The 18,343-nt window shown below is 36.3% G+C and overlaps 1 protein-coding gene across 4 annotated transcripts in view; it reads left to right on the forward strand.

Annotated features, from left to right (window-relative positions):
- Positions 1–18,343, forward strand: part of SLC4A7 (solute carrier family 4 member 7) — a 160,924-nt gene that overhangs the window by 118,313 nt on the left and 24,268 nt on the right. For all 4 annotated transcript variants that reach the window (XM_077811253.1, XM_077811249.1, XM_077811252.1 and 1 more), the window contains 9 exons: positions 1,784–1,899; positions 3,385–3,542; positions 5,050–5,137; positions 8,725–8,871; positions 10,219–10,322; positions 12,012–12,186; positions 14,643–14,776; positions 16,084–16,329; positions 17,970–18,075. In XM_077811253.1, the coding sequence (XP_077667379.1) occupies positions 1,784–1,899; positions 3,385–3,542; positions 5,050–5,137; positions 8,725–8,871; positions 10,219–10,322; positions 12,012–12,186; positions 14,643–14,776; positions 16,084–16,329; positions 17,970–18,075 (1,274 nt within the window). The remainder of the gene's footprint in view (positions 1–1,783; positions 1,900–3,384; positions 3,543–5,049; positions 5,138–8,724; positions 8,872–10,218; positions 10,323–12,011; positions 12,187–14,642; positions 14,777–16,083; positions 16,330–17,969; positions 18,076–18,343) is intronic.

The following is an 18,343-nucleotide window of genomic DNA, read 5'->3' on the forward strand; positions in this document are numbered from 1 at the left end:
CCATTCCTGAGGACATGCTTCCATGCTGATGGTTGGTTCTGCTTGATAACAATCCAAAGCAGTGCGGACTGACACATGTTCATTTTCATCATCTGAGCCAGATGCCACCAGCAGAAGGTTGATTTTCTTTTTTGTGGTTTGGGTTCTGCAGTTTCCGCATCAGAGTTTTGCTCTTTTAAGACTTCTAAAAGCATGCTCCACACCTTGTCCCTCTCAGATTTTAGACGGCACTACAGATTCTTAAACCTTGAGTCGAGTGCTGTAGCTATCTTTAGAAATCTTACATTGGTAGCTTCTTTGCATTTTGTCAAATCTGCTGTGAAAGTGTTCTTAAAACAAACATGTGCTGGGTCATCATCCAAGAGTTCTATAACATGAAATATATGCAGAATGTGGGTAAAACAGAGCAGGAGACATAATGCTCCTCCCAAGGAGTAAAGACACAAATTTAATTGACACATTATTTTATTAACGAGCATCATCAGTGTGGAAGCATGTCCTCTGGAATGGTGGCTGAAGCATGAAGGAGCATACGAATGTTTAGCATATCTGGTACGTAAATACCTTGCAATGCTGGCTACAAAAGTGCCATGCGAACACCTGTTCTCACTTCCAGATGAGATTGTAAATAAGAAGCAGGCAGCAGTATCTCCCGTCAATGTAAACCAACTTGTTTGTCTTAGCGATTGACAGAATAAGAAGTAGGACTCAGTGGACTTGTAGGCTCTAAAGCTTTACAGTGTTTTGTTTTTGAGAACAGTTATGTAACCAAAAAAAAATCTACATTTTTTATTTACACTTTCATGATAGAGACTGCACTTCAGTACTTGTATGAGGTGAATTGAAAAATACCATTGTTTTTATCATTTTTACAGTGCATATGTTTGTAATAAGAAAATAAAGTGAGCACTGTGCACTTAGTATTCTGTGTTGTAATTTAAATCAATATTGAAAATGTAGAAAAATATCCACAAATATTTAATATATTTCATTTGGTATTCTGTTATAAGCGCGATTGATCGCGATTAATTTTTTTGAGTTAATTGCGTGAGTTAACTATGATTAATTGATAGCCCTATAAAAATATATGTTGCTGTGTCTTTACTAGATTATTTCAAACATGTTAGAATCCATTAGCTAACGTGATTTAACATCACACTCCTAAATCATAGTCTAACCAGGGCCATAGTATACATAGGGTAAACTGCTTCAAACCAGGTTAAGCTTCACTGATGTGTATGATCATTTACATAAGTTTACCCAGAGAGTTGCACTAGTTTGGCTGACCGCTAGTGTCTTAACCCTGATATGGTCAAAACCTGAGTCTCATTTTTTTAAGTCAAATATCAACTTCTGATAATGCACTAAAGTGTGTAGTGGGTGTGTTTTTGTTTTTTTGTTTTTGTTTTAATTCAGATGTATGAGTGTGGAACCTTTGTCATGTAGGTTCTGTCCACAAAGCATTGGTGGTGAGGATTAAAATTTTTACATTTGTCCTCTTCCCCCAAAAGTCACTCTTGTTTTCTTTTCTTGACTGTTTTGCAAATGGCCACCATTTAGGCAACAGCTGTTTTTAACTATTTTAAACAAACTTTAATTGTTTTCCAAAATAAAATAACTTGTTTATGTTGAATTTGAGGTACTAATATGGGGCACTTTTGTTTATTAACTTGCACATTCGCTTTTAGCAAGCTGCCACATTGAGTTCTTGCATAGTGTGTGTCTTGGTTGGTCCATTTTCTGTGAACTCCATTTTCAAAGTGTGTATTTTGTTTAAATCTAGGGCTTCTAGCATCTCCACAGTCAGCACCTGGAAATTTGGATGCTGGAAAAAGTGGAGATGTTAAAGGTAATGGAACAGGAGGAAGCAGAGAAAATAGCACTGTTGATTTCAGTAAGGTAAATGACATTACATATTTTCTCAATGATTAGTAAGTAGGGCTATGTAACAGTATGGTAGCCAGACTGGTTGCTATTTCTACCTTAATTTGGGTTAACTACAGCAGTATCAGAATCCAGTACAGATTAAAATTAATTAGCCATTAAATGTTTTGGCTACTTTTGCAGTACATCTGGGCTTACTATTGTTAGATAATTTTGCCACTTCACATGTGCAGTATTTCATGTAACTTGACATAAGAAGCCACTGTACTTGCTGATTGAACAATACATAATATTTTCAGGTCTGATACACTGCAAAAGTTTTTACAAAACATGAGTGTTATGGGTGTTTTTGCATATAAAGTGGCTTAAATTTTTCAATTTCTGTTTTTCTTACTTTAGAGACTTAAGGCCCCTTTTCAGAAAAGGGCTTTTATGCATTGTTCTGTAAAAGCCATGGAAATCTTAAGGATAAAGAGCATCAGTTGTGTTACTTCTGGAAGTAAACCTTGTGTACTTCTGTTAAACTCTCCCATCTTTTGTAACTTAAATGCTTTGGGTTATAAGAATCACTATGGATTCTTACTATAAAATTCACCTGTTCAGTCTAATCTGTACAGTAAAAGATAGTTATAAACTGTTTGCAAAATTAAATTTAATAATTGTGCTGAAGCAAAGCTAATTTACATAGTAGTTCTCATCTGATCATGGCAGGTGCCATTTATTCCTACTCTCACAGTTTTTACATTTTTGCTTGGCCTGTCCTTCTGTACACCTGCCTTGTCTCCTGTTGGGCAGGAGTCAGCCTCCTGGCACTGTAGTTGTGGCACACTTGGTGTGGGACTCAAGAGGCCAGCTGTAAGTTTTCTAGATAACAACGTAACTAGTGTTAGTTTCTTGTGCCTTTTGTGTATCTGTTTGTAAACTAAAGAGTCAATGTGCTGTACAGTTTTGTAATGTTCCTCTGTAATTATATGCAGAAATGTAAGTTTCTTTAGTCTATTTCAGCTGTTTGTTTTTTGTGGATGATAATTATATTAAAGCTATTAATTCCTTTAAAATATTTAAAATACCATTTATAAAATGTAAAATAACTACATTCTGGAAACTACATATAATTACATGAACTCTCCTTAGTTATTGTTTTGTCTATTTGATGTCAAGTAATGTCACCTACCATAGAGAAAATATTTCTGTCCTGAGAAGTTACTGTGAAAAAGTGATTATGTAGCTGAAAGTTTTTAGAATATAATAAATAATAGTAGTTCTAACTTGTAACAATAAAAACAATATACTAATAAAATACCGATGACAGACATATTTTATGCACATCATATGCTTGTCTTTTCTGTTCCTGTACATGTGAAATATTTCTTTTGCATTTATATTGTTTTCATCAAAACAAGAGTTGATCAATACTCTTCTTAGTTTTTAAAAATTATTTGTAGAATTATCAATAAGAATTGTAAAGAAATAAGCAATTGTTTAATCTCTATATTATAGGTTGATATGAACTTCATGAGGAAAATTCCCACAGGAGCGGAAGCATCAAACGTGTTGGTGGGAGAAGTAGATTTTTTGGAAAGACCAATTATTGCTTTTGTGAGACTGTCCCCTGCTGTGCTTCTCTCAGGTCTCACAGAGGTTCCTGTTCCTACACGGTAAAGAAATCCTTGAATAATATGCATTTACTCACACAATGAAGTAACAGCACTTCAGTGTTAAAGCAGAGCATAGATCAGAGTTTAGATTGTGAACTCATTGGGACAGGAACTGTCTTACTGTCTTAAATCTCTGACTTGCACGGAAAGCAATTGTTGCAGTTTTGTGTAATGAGGGACATCTAAACCTCCTCCCAAAACTTGAAAAAATGATGATATTTTGACGATATCTTTAGAACTATTTACGAAGTTTGAAACTGACAATACAGGTGGGTGTGGGAAGGGTGGATCTCAGAGCTGCTGGTCCTCTTCTTACACCATTTTAACTGTGTGACTAAGAAGACTTACACCCAATGTTAACATGACAATGGACGTAGTCCATTGAGTCTTGAAGTATGAGTACTCTGTGTAGAGTGCGGTATTGTGAAAACACAGCTAGAGTGTGGGAAACTTATTTGCTTGTGTGATCTCTAGAGTGTATATTCTAATGTGTCTTTACATGTGAATACGGATGTTAGTTTTTGCAAATCTGATGCCAAAATGAAATACATTTACACCTTTCTTTTTCTAGTGGCTAGGAAATGCAAAGTGAAGGATGGGTATAATCCTTCTCTTCTCCAGTCCCTACCAATGGTATGGCTTTAAGGGAAAAATTTTCAGTACTTTGGTGTTTATCACTGAGGATGAAATTCACCTCCACTGGCACAGGAAGTGTATGTTGGATCTACCTGTATTAGTATTTTGAGGCCCGCCAGGGGACGGCAGGTTACTATTTTTGTTGTAATAGAATGTCTGCTGGGACTTAATGTTGAAAGCAGTTTGATAAATTGCAAATTAAATACATTTGGTAGACAAAAATGTGACTAATCTGATGTGGGATTATGTGAAATGATTTTCATGGTAATTTTTTATGAACTAATTTATACAGCACACTGCCAGACACAATAGAACTAAATCGTTTGATGCATGTTTTCATCAGATTCATTTAGAGCTGCCATCAGAAAAAAAATATGTGCATTGGGTTATTGTAGGAGAAGGGTAAAACCTGTGAATGTTTGGTTTAGTTTTTATATCTAAAATGCAATTGCAGTTTCTTCAAAGAACTTGTCTGGAAATTTTCTTACAAGGACAGCATGGAAAATTGAACTTAATGGTTTTCAATATAATTATTGCATAATAATATTGGCCTACTAATCTTTGCAATATGATTCTAACTGAATTACCTGGTTTTGAAAATTCTTTTTAAAAAATGGCAACACTGCTTTAATTTTTCACAGGAAATAGTTCCAAAATTACAGTAATTTAAATCTTTGTGTTCTATTTGTGTAGCTAAAACATCATCCATTTTATCAATACCAAAATTATGAGCCTACAAATTATTAATTCTAATAAATGATTTGAACAAGTAGCCTCAGATTTGGTTTGAGCAGCTGGCTTTTTACAAAAGGCTTAAGCTGAAATAACTCAGCTCTCCTGGTCTCCTCTCCTGTCTTAATTTTTCCTACAGGTTCTTGTTTCTGTTACTGGGTCCAGCTGGCAAGGCACCACAGTACCATGAAATCGGAAGATCAATAGCAACGCTTATGACTGATGATGCAAGTAGTATATATTTACAATCCATTGAAAGCAAACCTGAGTGTTGAATAAAAATTTGCATTGCAGAAGTCTAAAATCATGTTCTCACAGACTATGCTTAATGAACTCTTTACAACCTATAATTCACAGATACATGGCACAACCAAACTAACTTTATATAAAGAACAATGAAGACACAATCCACAGAAACGAGGAATGGATGTATAATAGCAATTTAAATTTATTCCTTGCCTTTCTTGTAGAACGATCCCAAAAGTACTTGCGAAAAGATATACAAGCTATATATATATCTTTAACCTACCTCTTAAATACAGCCACTTTTGTCATGAAAGATGGCAACTATTAAACAATACATTGTAATGTTACACAGTAGTACAGGACAGAAAATTAAGAATGTTGTATAAAACTCAAACACAGAATGGGTATTTTTAGATGGGCAGAATGTAATGGCCAAAGTTGAAATTTTGCCAGACACTTGAATTAATACTTCTAGTCTTCTGTGCAGTGCTGTGAGGTCTTTAAAGAGAACTGGGGATCAGGATCTCATTTATTTTTCATTCAAAAGAAGACACCTCCCACAGCATATTTGGATATTGTTTCAATACTGAATTCTCACTACTATTAGAGTAAGTTAACTGAAATGTGAGCATCTCTTTGGGTAACAGCAATTTTAACTTTTGAATTTTAATCCAGAAATATTTCTAAAGTTAAGGTATTTAATTAGGGCTTCTGGTTTTAGGTGTGTATTTTTAGGAACATAAAGGCTTATTGGGAATAAAAATTGACTTGATCGGTGTTTAGCAAATGAATTATATAAAACATTTAATAATATAGAATATTTAAAAATTCCAGAATTATATAATTTCTTTCTCCCTCTGAAGACCTGCATTTCTAGGGATTAACTTCCAGTACATATGGCAGCTCTTTAGGAACTGCCTCTGCAAACAATTTCTAATACTGACTAAACTTATCATTTTTAATGGGTAAAACTCCACCAAAGGAAAAGTGTGATTAGTTTTTTTTTAAATTAAGCCGTATTGGTTTAACTTGAAACCAGAAACCCCAAGTTAAAATAACAGGTTTCAGAGTAACAGCCGTGTTAGTCTGTATTCGCAAAAAGAAAAGGAGTACTTGTGGCACCTTAGAGACTAACCAATTTATTTGAGCATGAGCTTTCGTGAGCTACAGCTCACTTCATCAGATGCATATCGTGGAAACTGCAGCAGACTTTATATATACACAGAGAATATGAAACAATACCTCCTCCCACCCCACTGTCCTGCTGGTAATAGCTTATCTAAAGTAATCGTTAGGTTAGGCCATTTCCAGCACAAATCCAGGTTTTCTCACCCGGTTTGTGAAACTGAATATAGTCTGAGATTCTTTTGCAAAAGCAAAAGTTCCATTAACCTTAAAGAGAGGGTGATTTGGCTCTGTACTTTCTACTTTTGTAAGACGCCACCCAGAATACATGAAATTTAAGGATATATATATAGTGGATGAATATGAAGTTCCTGATTTAATCAGTATGTATATTTTGACATTGAGTTAGTTTTAAATAGCTTGAATGTATTAATTCAGGGGTGGCATACACAACTGACTGTGGTGCATTGAACTGTTACTGAATCAGAGTTCAGTAGTTGTAAATCTAATTCATTTATTGAATGTTGTGAGGATGAGGTATTTTAATATTTACAAACATTTAATGAATTAATCCTCACAATATCCCGGTGACGTCTAAAATGTATAATCCCTATTTTGTACATAGGGAAACTGTTTGAAAGGGGATCTGGACCCACACCATGAGTCAGTGGCAGAGCAGGGACTAAACTAAGGAGGTTCTGATTCTCCATGGAGAGATCTGACTGTGCAGTAAAATGCTGAGAGAAATGCAAAAAGTAATCAGCACAACTATTGTTTTGTATTGTATGAGAGGAAAGTGATCAGGAACAGTCAGCATGGATTCACCAAGGGAAGGTCATGCCTGACTAATCTAATTGCCTTCTATGATGAGATTACTGGTTCTGTGGATGAAGGGAAAGCAGTGGATGTATTGTATCTTGACTTTAGCAAAGCTTTTGACACGGTCTCCCACAGTATTCTTGTCGGCAAGTTAAGGAAGTATGGGCTGGATGAATGCACTATAAAGTGGGTAGAAAGCTGGCTAGATTGTCGGGCTCAACGGGTAGTGATCAATGGCTCCATGTCTAGTTGGCAGCCGGTGTCAAGTGGAGTGCCCCAAGGGTCGGTCCTGGGGCCGGTTTTGTTCAATATCTTCATAAATGATCTGGAGGATGGTGTGGATTGCACTCTCAGCAAATTTGCGGATGATACTAAACTGGGAGGAGTGGTAGATACGCTGGAGGGCAGGGATAGGATACAGAGGGACCTAGACAAATTGGAGGATTGGGCCAAAAGAAATCTGATGAGGTTCAATAAGGATAAGTGCAGGGTCCTGCACTTAGGACGGAAGAACCCAATGCATAGCTACAGACTAGGGACCGAATGGCTAGGCAGCAGTTCTGCGGAAAAAGACCTAGGGGTGACAGTGGACGAGAAGCTGGATATGAGCCAGCAGTGTGCCCTTGTTGCCAAGAAGGCCAATGGCATTTTGGGATGTATAAGTAGGGGCATAGCGAGCAGATCGAGGGACGTGATCGTCCCCCTCTATTCGACATTGGTGAGGCCTCATCCGGAGTACTGTGTCCAGTTTTGGGCCCCACACTACAAGAAGGATGTGGATAAATTGGAGAGAGCCCAGCGAAGGGCAACAAAAATGATTAGGGGTCTGGAACACATGAGTTATGAGGAGAGGCTGAGGGAACTGGGATTGTTTAGTCTGCAGAAGAGAAGAATGAGGGGGGATTTGATAGCTGCTTTCAACTACCTGAGAGGTAGTTCCAGAGAGGATGGTTTTAGACTATTCTCAGTGGTGGAAGAGGACAGGACAAGGAGTAATGGTCTCAAGTTGCAGTGGGGGAGGTTTAGGTTGGATATTAGGAAAAACTTTTTCACTAGGAGGGTGGTGAAACACTGGAATGCGTTACCTAGGGAGGTGGTGGAATCTCCTTCCTTAGAAGTTTTTAAGGTCAGGCTTGACAAAGCCCTGGCTGGGATGATTTAATTGGGTATGGGTCCTGCTTTTGAGCAGGGGGTTGGATTAGATGACCTCCTGAGGTCCCTTCCAACCCTGATATTCTATTCTATGATTCTATTGTAAAGAAAAGATGGATTTTTGGAAGTATTGATTATGTTATAAACAAGACTGTAGATTATTTAGTCAAGAACACTTCAAAAATATTTGGAACCACAGTTACATATATATATGCACAAGATTATGAATGGAAGCACTTGTGCACATATATGAAAGAATTTGCATGTGCAAAACCCACCAACAACACACACAGTTGTTAATATTTGAAAAAGGCTTATACAAACCTGTTTACATGCAAAATTGCAAGTGCACAAGTAAAAGCCGAGTTGAGACCCATGAAAGATTTGCCTATGACTTTTTTACTCAAGTGTCCCTCTAAGGGGTTGCTCTTACCCAGCATTCATTTGTGTGTGTATTTTTTTCCCAATAAAGGTTTTCCACGATGTTGCTTATAAAGCTAAAGACCGTAATGATCTGTTATCAGGAATTGATGAATTTTTAGACCAAGTGACTGTCCTGCCTCCAGGAGAGTGGGATCCATCTATACGCATTGAGCCACCAAAAAGTGTTCCTTCTCAGGTAAGACCTTTTACAGTATTGTGGTCTGTGATATGTTTCTAAAATACATTTCCAAATGCAATCCAAAACTTATAATAATAATTAACATTTATTAGAGCAGCAGTACCCTCCTTCCCCTTTCAATTTGGGAGAAAGATTAGACCCTCTGTAAAATAGCACTAGCTATGTTACGTTAACTTGTTTATCTCCTCTCCTCTGTTTTTGCTTGAAATCAATCTTATTAATTTCTCTAATCTTGAATACTCTGAAATTGTATTTTGGTATTTTTATAATAAAAAGTTCTGTTATGTGAATCTAATGATTATAAACTAGACTGTTGCAGTTTTTCCAAAGGAAAATGGAAACAAAAATTAAATACAAATTTAGGTAGGGAAAATCTGGGTTAGAAAATGAAAACACTGTAAATTATATGTGAAAAATAAAAATGGATAATATTAATGCATTCTGCTATTTTTGGAATGAGAATCTGAATCCCAAACATGGTCTTCTGCTTGTTGCTCTAAAGAGTGTTTTGTGCTGCTATTATGCTGCACCCCACAGGCGTGTTAGGGTGGGAAATTGTGCTCTAAAGAAAACCTGATTAGTTCTCATAGTTGAGGGAAATTGCTGCAGCAAGGGTCTGGTACAGTGAGGGACAGGGGCTCCCCTTTTTGGGGGCTGGTCATATACTCTGTCAGGTAGTAACAATCTTGGAGAGGTTTAAAGAGAAGACAAAATTTAAAAGGGGGAAATGTAGCTTATTTATCAAGAAATGTGAAGTTAAAACCTTGGGCTCCTTACAGCCTGGGCTTTGGTTTTCAAAGAAAGTAGGTGAGTTGATGTTGTGGGATATGAGTTAGACAAAGGAAGGCTGTGGTATTTGTGTGCTGTTGGTGGACCTTGCTGAGTATAAGAGCAAAGTTTTTACATGTCCATATAAAAAGCAAAGCTGTCTGCATAATGAGGTGGAGTGTGTGCATTTGTGTTTACATTACCATGTGTATGCACACATGATATAGCATATATGTAATCAGTATATAATACATACATACATAATTTTTAGGTATAACTATTATACCTGAATCGTGTGTATCTTGCCATTAAAATGTATTGTTAATTGAGCTATGAATTCACTCCTCAGAAGCCATGTGTATTCAAAGTGTATTCATAGATACTGTTGCCTTTTGGGAACTTTATTTACAAGTATCATCCATATCATATTGTACATTTGTATTGTAAATATTTATCAAATACCTTGTATTAAAATATTTTATTTTGGAAGTATTGGGTCTTTGCAAACTTTTCCTGATCAGAGGCTTATTAATAAAAGGTGACCCTAAAATGTTTTAATGTACTTTCCTTACCTAGGAGAAAAGGAAGATACCTAAATTTCCAAATGGATCTACTTCTACAGGAGAGATTCTCAAACAGGAGAGCCATCATGCTGGACCTGAGCTACGGAGGACTGGAAGGTGGGTTTGCTTACCTAAATACTAGTTATCACAAAGAAATACAAGCAATAAATCATTAATACTGATTACCATTTTGTAGAATGATACATTTAAATCTTTTAAATTCATGGTAAAACACATCCTTTTTCCTTTTCAAGTGATTGGTTCTTGCCTATGATTGTTGTCCTGCTTAAAACATTATCAACCCTGTGGCAATATTCCTCAACACACTTGTGAAGGATTTCATAGTATGAGGATGCCTCCTTTAACTGACTAAATTTTCAAAATATATTTTTAATTTTTAAACTATTAGAAAGCATGCATTTATCATGAGTGTAGCAGCAACTTGGAAATTGTCTATATTGGGCTAGATATTTAAAATATTGCATAGGTACAAATCAATGTCTAAACTATTTTCTAGACCCCACAGAAGAAACTTTAAAAGAAGAGGTCAGTATTATATGCAGCATCATATAACAAGATTCATACCAATGGAATATGGACAAAGTAGTGATTTTTAGACCTGCAAAAAATTCAAAGAAAATTCTTGTAGATGAGTTGCATTTCTTGTCTGGAAATTTTAGTAAACTCAAATCCTTGGCTAAAAAATTGGATTGCCTACAAATTAGAAAAACAACTGATAAGACTTAACCAATCTTAATCTTCACTAAAATTTTATTGCAGGTTTGGATCAGCTGGAAAAAAACTATAGAGGTTCAAGAGTTAATATCCTACAGGCAAATAAATTTTCAACAGCATGAATTTAGTGATACTTTTCCATAGAGAACCTGTCACCATATGAACTGACTTTGGTTTCAGCTCCAGTATTATGTCCTATACCAGGGGTGGGCAAAATATGGCTCGCGGGCTGTTTTAAGCCAGCCTGCGAGCTCCCGCTGGGGAACAGGGTCTGGGGCTTGCCCTGCTCCGGCGCTCCAGCCGGGGAGCAGGGTCAGGGGCCGCAGCACGTGGCTCCCCGGAAGCTGCAGCATGGCCCCACTCCGGCTCCAATGGCCCCCTCCAGTGCTCCAATGGGAGCTGCAGGGGCAGTGCCTGCAGATGGGGCAGCGTGCAGAGCCACCTGGCCGCACCTCCACGTAGGAGCAGGAGAAGGGACATACCACTGCTTCCAGGAGCCACTTGAGGTAAGTGCCGCTGGGAGCCTGAACTCCTAATTTCTGGCCCCACCCCGGAACCAGCACCCCCAACCAGAGCCCTCATCCCCTCCCGTACCCCAAACCCAATTTTATGAGCATTCATGACCTGCCGTACAATTTCTATTCCCAGATGTGGCCCTCAGGCCAAAAAGTTTGCCCACCCCTGTCCTAAAAGCTGGATTTTAAATATCCTTTTTGTGCTTATTACGTGTTTTGATGACCACTTCGTTCAGATCTGGGCCTCTTAAAACATTGTTTGGGCAGAGTGATTTGCCAGGATCTTTTCAGTGTCTAGCCCATTATATGCAAAATAGCTAAACAGCATTTTAAAATATATAGTTAAGTATAAACCACGTAACTTTTTTATACAATTAACTGGATTGGAATTGACTAAATTAGTTTACATTTTAATCTGTGTTGTATTTTAAATTGGATTATGAAATTGTTAACTTTGTGCTGGCAGTCGGCATTGGCAATCTTGTGTAGCCCATAGTTTTAAACTAGCTAGAATCCTTTAGTGTACAGTTTGACGAGTTTCATCTCACCTATTTAGGCTTTTTGGTGGTTTGATACTTGACATCAAAAGGAAAGCACCTTTTTTCTTGAGTGACTTCAAGGATGCATTAAGCCTGCAGTGCCTGGCCTCGATTCTTTTCCTATACTGTGCCTGTATGTCTCCTGTAATCACTTTTGGAGGGCTCCTGGGAGAAGCTACAGAAGGCAGAATAGTGAGTACAAAGAATGGTAGTGGCCAGGCTTTTAGATCTTCAGAGGCAAGTGACTGTGTGCATTTGTCTCATTTATTCATACTTTTATTTGAAGAGTTTATCCACAGCACTTGATTAGCCTGCCCCAAAGCAGACATTCCCCAAAAGGTAATTGCTGTGGAAAATGTGAACAGGAGAGGATGCACAGTTAAGGTAAAAATGTTTATCCTGCCTTACTGGGTCAATGGCTTCATGAATTGAAAAAGAGCTTTCATTGCCTTTTTGGAAAGGGACAATAGAATTGGCTCAAAAAATGTAAGCACTAAAGCTGCACCATCCCAGTAGGCCTACTTAGGATAAGTCAGAGGCTCAAGGTGGATAGCTAACCAAGCTTAATGGCCTTGAGTAGTAGGCCTGTGTGGATGATAATGCTGATGATACATTGGCAGAGGAAGCAGAATTGTATATTTAAACCATGGACAAAATATAAATGTTTTTTCACTAATTGTGTACTACTTTATATTCTTAATAAGAGGAGATAACCAAGGTTTATAAACAGAAAATACTCTTCATTTTAAACCTTAACAAATTTGGCTATAGAGAAATATCTTTTTAATCTTGATAATGCCATATTGGATAGTATGCAGACTATAGCCATTTTAACTAAATTACTTACTAGGGCTTCGCAATTTTCTTAAAGGGGGAAATGGTCACATCCACTATTGTATAAAGTCAGTGTTTCAATGTGAATTAGCTAATGACTGTTAATTAAAATAATTTATTAAATGTATTTTCTATTTTTAATTTTGTTGTGAAAATGACTTTTTTTTCTTTTAGGGAAAATATAAGGATGTATTTAAATTTTTCCTTAAAACATCTTAGGATTTTGATTATACAAAATACAAAAAAACTCCATACTGCTTTTCAGAGCACACCTTTAAACTTGAATTGTAGTACTTGTTTACACTTGTACTTATTTAACTGGACTTTATTTTTTGCAAAGAAGGCCTGTGACTTGAATATTTCCTTATTAACAGGAGAATTTTAACAAGCCGTTGGCTGGTACAAAATCTGCTTCCAGAAATAAATTACATTCTTGTACTGTGCCATAATTTTATTACTCCAGAGTTAGGAAGTATGTTTTCAGGCAGTTGGCATAAAAACATTAACGTGGTTTGTACATGTACCTCTTATGCATAACTTTGAAAATGTGTTCCTTTTTAAGATTTGATTTTAAATACCTTCTTTTTTTTAGCTGTCTGGGACTATTTGCGGGCTTGTTCCTGCCTTCAGATACTTTGGTGTGCATCAATGAATATAATAAATTAGTTACTGTGCACGTATGTTGAAGCACAGTAGCTGACTTTGTAAGGTACAAAGTTTGTGTTCAAACCCCTCCCTCACATTCCCAGAGAATGTCACCTTCACAGTACTCCCTGTCCCTGCCACCATCCTGATTCAGAGCCCAAAGTTAATGCATTGATTGAACTAAAATACTAGTTTGAGGTTAACACTTGAACAACAGGCCAAATTAATACATCATCTTTTTATGTGTAGCATGCAAAATTCCTTTTATTGCCCCAATTCAGCAATTCACAGCCCAGGTTTAAGTGCCTTATTGAATTAGGGCTTAAATCATGTTTGCTTAGTTTTAGCTTTCTCGGGCATGAATAATTACAGAAGAGCATTTTTTTAAAAATTGCAAGTCAAGAATGTTCTTGTCAAACTCATGTCTTTTCATATTTTATTTTTTAACTGGCTTAGGTAATTTTTTAAAACTTAAACAATGTTTTAGGTCCAAAGCTCTGCTTTTTCTCTCTTGTAGTGGTTTATAACGTTTTATTTATTTATTTTAAGAGGAAAGTGTTTTGGTAAAGCATGTAATTCTAGGACAAAAACAAATAAATAGTTTACCCTAACAAAGAGAAATGCATTACCAGGTGGGATGCTGGCTTACTACTCCATCTTTTCATTGTCATGTATATGTAAACCATTATTGTTCAGTAACACCCACTCACAGTTTTTCTTTTGTAATGCTTGGTTGCCTGGTGCAGGTTTGATACAGCACACTGTATCAAGTTTTCATACAGATATGCTGCAATATCTTCTTTCTTCCAGAGAAAGACAGTTTTTCTTTTTCTTTAACCACATTTGATAGACCTTGTGTTTGTTAAAATTGTTGGTGTGTGCTTTCCTCCTTAGCCTTCAGAATTAATAACTTGTTCTTATGGGTATGGATAGCTTTACAGTTGTTCAAGAGTGAGGCATTCCAAATCTTTTGACCATGGTACTGTTATTTCAGTGCTGTGTTAAGTTACTTATGTGTATAAAGCATCAATATCAATATTGGTTTTACTGTTTTCATTCCTAACTTTATTTCTAAGTTGGTGGTTTATAAAATCATAAGTGTGAAAACATGGTGATAAATGTTAACCATAAAGGCAATGTGTCACAGCAATTTTTTTCCCTCCAAACAGAGTGCAATAGAATCTCTCTTTGGAGCCTCATTAACTGGGATTGCCTATTCTCTGTTTGCTGGGCAACCTCTTACGATACTGGGGAGCACTGGACCAGTTCTAGTATTTGAAAAAATATTATTTAAATTCTGCAAGTAAGTAATATTTACATTGACTTGATACGTTTTCTGAACTTAAGGATAACTCAGACTTCCTGATAGATTTGTAATACTGAAAGTGGAAATCTGCAAGTCCGCATGGACTAAAACCCGACTTTACATTTTAGTTGGGCTGCATTTTAATTCTCAGATGCAAACCTGGTTTTGTGACTTTGTGTTGGGGTTGGATCAAAAGCCAGAAGATATCTGCCTTTCGCTCTGGTGACCATAATTTTGCAAGAATAGCCTGCAAGATCTTGGCAATGTCAAATGTCAGTTGAACCCTAGTCTTGATTTGGCCACAAATCTAAACCTTGTACCCTTGCCTTGAATTTTATCTAGATCCAGATACTGTTTCTATCCCATCTCTAGTTACAAATTTAAATAGATTAAATCTTGCTTTTGGAATTATAAATAATTTGATACATAATCTATATCAGACTTATAAATATAATGTTTTAAAACTACTTTTATGTTTAAAAATTGTAACAATCTTACACAGATGAAAGAAAAAAGGAGGATCAACATTTCCTTGTGGAAGTCTTTTATTGTGTTTTTTTATATATTTCCTTGATGGTGTATCTGTATAAGTTATCGTTCACTTTCAGCCATAGTGTTTGTCAGTATTCGTTTTCTCTTTGATCTTCTAGAACAGTTCAGATATGTGGATTCTCCCAACCAGCAAATTAAGAAAGCACACTTAAGACTTTAGATCTTAGTCTTGACATTTAGCTGTTAAATTCCAGCATGTAGAGACCGCTGGCCCTAGCATGCTGCAGCTAGAGGAGAAAACAGGACTTGGAGTATATAAAGAAACTCTGTGCCACTTGGATGTGAGGCACTGGTTGATTTCATCAAGGAAACCAGGATTCCAGTCCTGTGCCGGAAAAAGTCAGACAAAGCAAAGAATTACCACACCTTTCTGCCTAAACTGCAATAGTGACTTTGACCCTGACAGGGAACCCTGAGGCTGAAAAGGTAGACAGCCTTAAAGTATACCCCACACCCTTTAGGTGGAGAGTGGGTTCATACGCCCCCTACCTACGTAACTGCTCATTGGATCCCAGCACCCTCTCTCCATAGTAACAGCTCCAGCCCTCAGGATGAGGAAAGAAGTAGAGTCCCAGATGTTTCTGCCTCAAACAAAGGCTGCCCTCACGTCAGGATAAGCAAGGCACAAGAGAGTACTAGTGCAGGGACAAAAATTTGTGCCTTACCTTTTTTTTTTTTACAAGGTTGAATGGTTTACTGTTTCAGGTAGCCTTCAAATTTTACTGAACACCTGTATTTTCTTTTTCAAACAGGGACTATGGGCTTTCCTATCTTTCCCTGCGAACCAGCATTGGTCTGTGGACTTCATTTTTATGCATAGTATTAGTAGCAACTGACGCAAGCAGCCTTGTGTGTTACATCACTCGATTTACTGAGGAGGCTTTTGCAGCACTCATTTGCATCATATTTATCTATGAAGCATTGGAAAAGCTTTTTCATTTGGGAGAACTTTATGCCTTCAATATGCACAATGACCTGGATAAATTGACTTCATATTCGTAAGTGTCAGGTTTTTTACATTTTTTTACACCAGGATAATACTAATGGAACACCTTACAGTCCATTAGTAAAATTTCTGAATGTATAAATGGAAGTTTAAATGAACATATATAATAATATGCTTTCAAGAATTCTTTTTTAAAAAAAGCCTAATAATTTGAATGCTTGAATTTTTGCATCTTGAATGTTTTTATTACATAGTCATAAAATTGCAGCTTTGCATATAGATAGCCCAATGTCAGGTACATATAAGAGAAAGCATGGTAGGTATGGTATAAATTTCATATAATCTCTACTAAATGTTTAAACATGTTGGGCCAAGTCCTGCTGTGTTATACCAGTCTGAATAGTTACGCTGACGTAAATCTCCACTAGCTGAAGATCAGTTTGTTTTGCTATGTAAAATCAATTTGTTTTGCTGTACACCTGATATGGTGTAGTAAATCTTAAAACTTTAAAATAATATATGTACATATATGAGAAAAGAGTTTTGTCAACTGAAATATTTAGTACTGTAAAAAGTTTTCAATAATGTAAATAATGATATAGACTAAATTTATACAATAAGGATGGAAATTTTGTACCTTCAGATTTTTTTTATTCACCTTCTATCTTTAGATGCAGTCACAAGATGTATATATTTTTTATTTTTACTTGTTATGTTTGATTTTCAGGCTCGGGTTCATTGGAAAACCGTTTCTCTAAGCCTAGCAAATAGTTCAACTATCTTCTTGCCTGTCTCTGGTTATTTGAAATAACTTGTCTTTATTTCTCTGGCCACCCATTAAAACCCACAATAGCTACATGAGCAGGTTCTTTTATAGAGTGCCAGTATCCCAAAATGCATTTCACTTGCAAACAAATTTGCTAATGTGAAGTGCAATTCAAGCATAAAATTCAGGTTCATAACCTCAGATTTTTTAATTCTGTTAAAGGGATGCTGTTAGCCTGAATGTTTTAAGATAATTTTCTTTTCAGATTGAGTGCCCTGTGATGTCTTACTTTTTTAAAAATTGTTTTGGGGTTTTTCTGCTCCCTACTTAATGTTTATAAGGATCTTTTCAACAATGGCGAAACTTAATGACTGAACAGGTTCAAAAGTGAAACTGACTCTACCCAAAGTCTGTCAAATGTACAGTATAAACCAGATAAGAAAAACAGTTGTTTTTTGTCAACTGTTCAGTTATATTCATTATAGTAGGCACCAAGTTCTAGAAATAAATGTGATTTCCCCCCCTCAAGTTTATGTCCCTTTTATAAGGAAATTTTTTTATAAGTACCTGCTACCTGTTTCTGGAGAGAGACCTTTGCTTTATGCAATTTTGAAAGAATTTAATGTGTTAGAATTTGAGAGGAAAATATATGGAACACTTTTTCCTGGAACTCTTCAGAAAATATTTCTAATAGTTCTTTTTAATAAAGCCACTTTCTTATCTCACGTATTTCACTGCACATAATGAGGAGCCTTGTACTCTGTCATCTTTATGTAGTAGTTTGGGATAAGTTATTGTAGCCACTTTAACTTTTTACAAATGTAAATAGCTTAAAATTGCAACATTGTGTTAAGAGTTTAAAAGTTCAAAAGCAAACTGAAACTAGAATGAAAAGCTCTTTACTGATACTTAATTTTGCTTTTCAGATGTGTGTGTTCTGAGCCTCAGAACCCTAGCAATGAAACTTTACAGATGTGGCTGAAGACCAATACATCTGTGGATACTGTAACATGGACTAACCTCACAGTTTCTGTGAGTAACTCAAAAATTAAAACATGGGGTTACTTATTTTTCATCTTGTTTCATCCCCCAGTTGAATCTGGATCAGCTTCTTTAGAATTCTGTATATGCAGAACACTTTTAGAACACTAGGGGAGAATTGAAAGGATGAAAGAATATTTTCTCCCTTTTGAGTAGGTGGATGCCTTCTTTTTTGTGTTATGATCCATGCCAATAATTTTCAATTTCACAGTAAGGGCTTGATCTAAATCTTAAACATTTATCTATGCATGCTTCTGTA

The sequence above is a fragment of the Eretmochelys imbricata genome, chromosome 2, assembly GCF_965152235.1.
Source record: "Eretmochelys imbricata isolate rEreImb1 chromosome 2, rEreImb1.hap1, whole genome shotgun sequence".
Classification (NCBI taxonomy): Eukaryota; Metazoa; Chordata; order Testudines; family Cheloniidae; genus Eretmochelys; species Eretmochelys imbricata.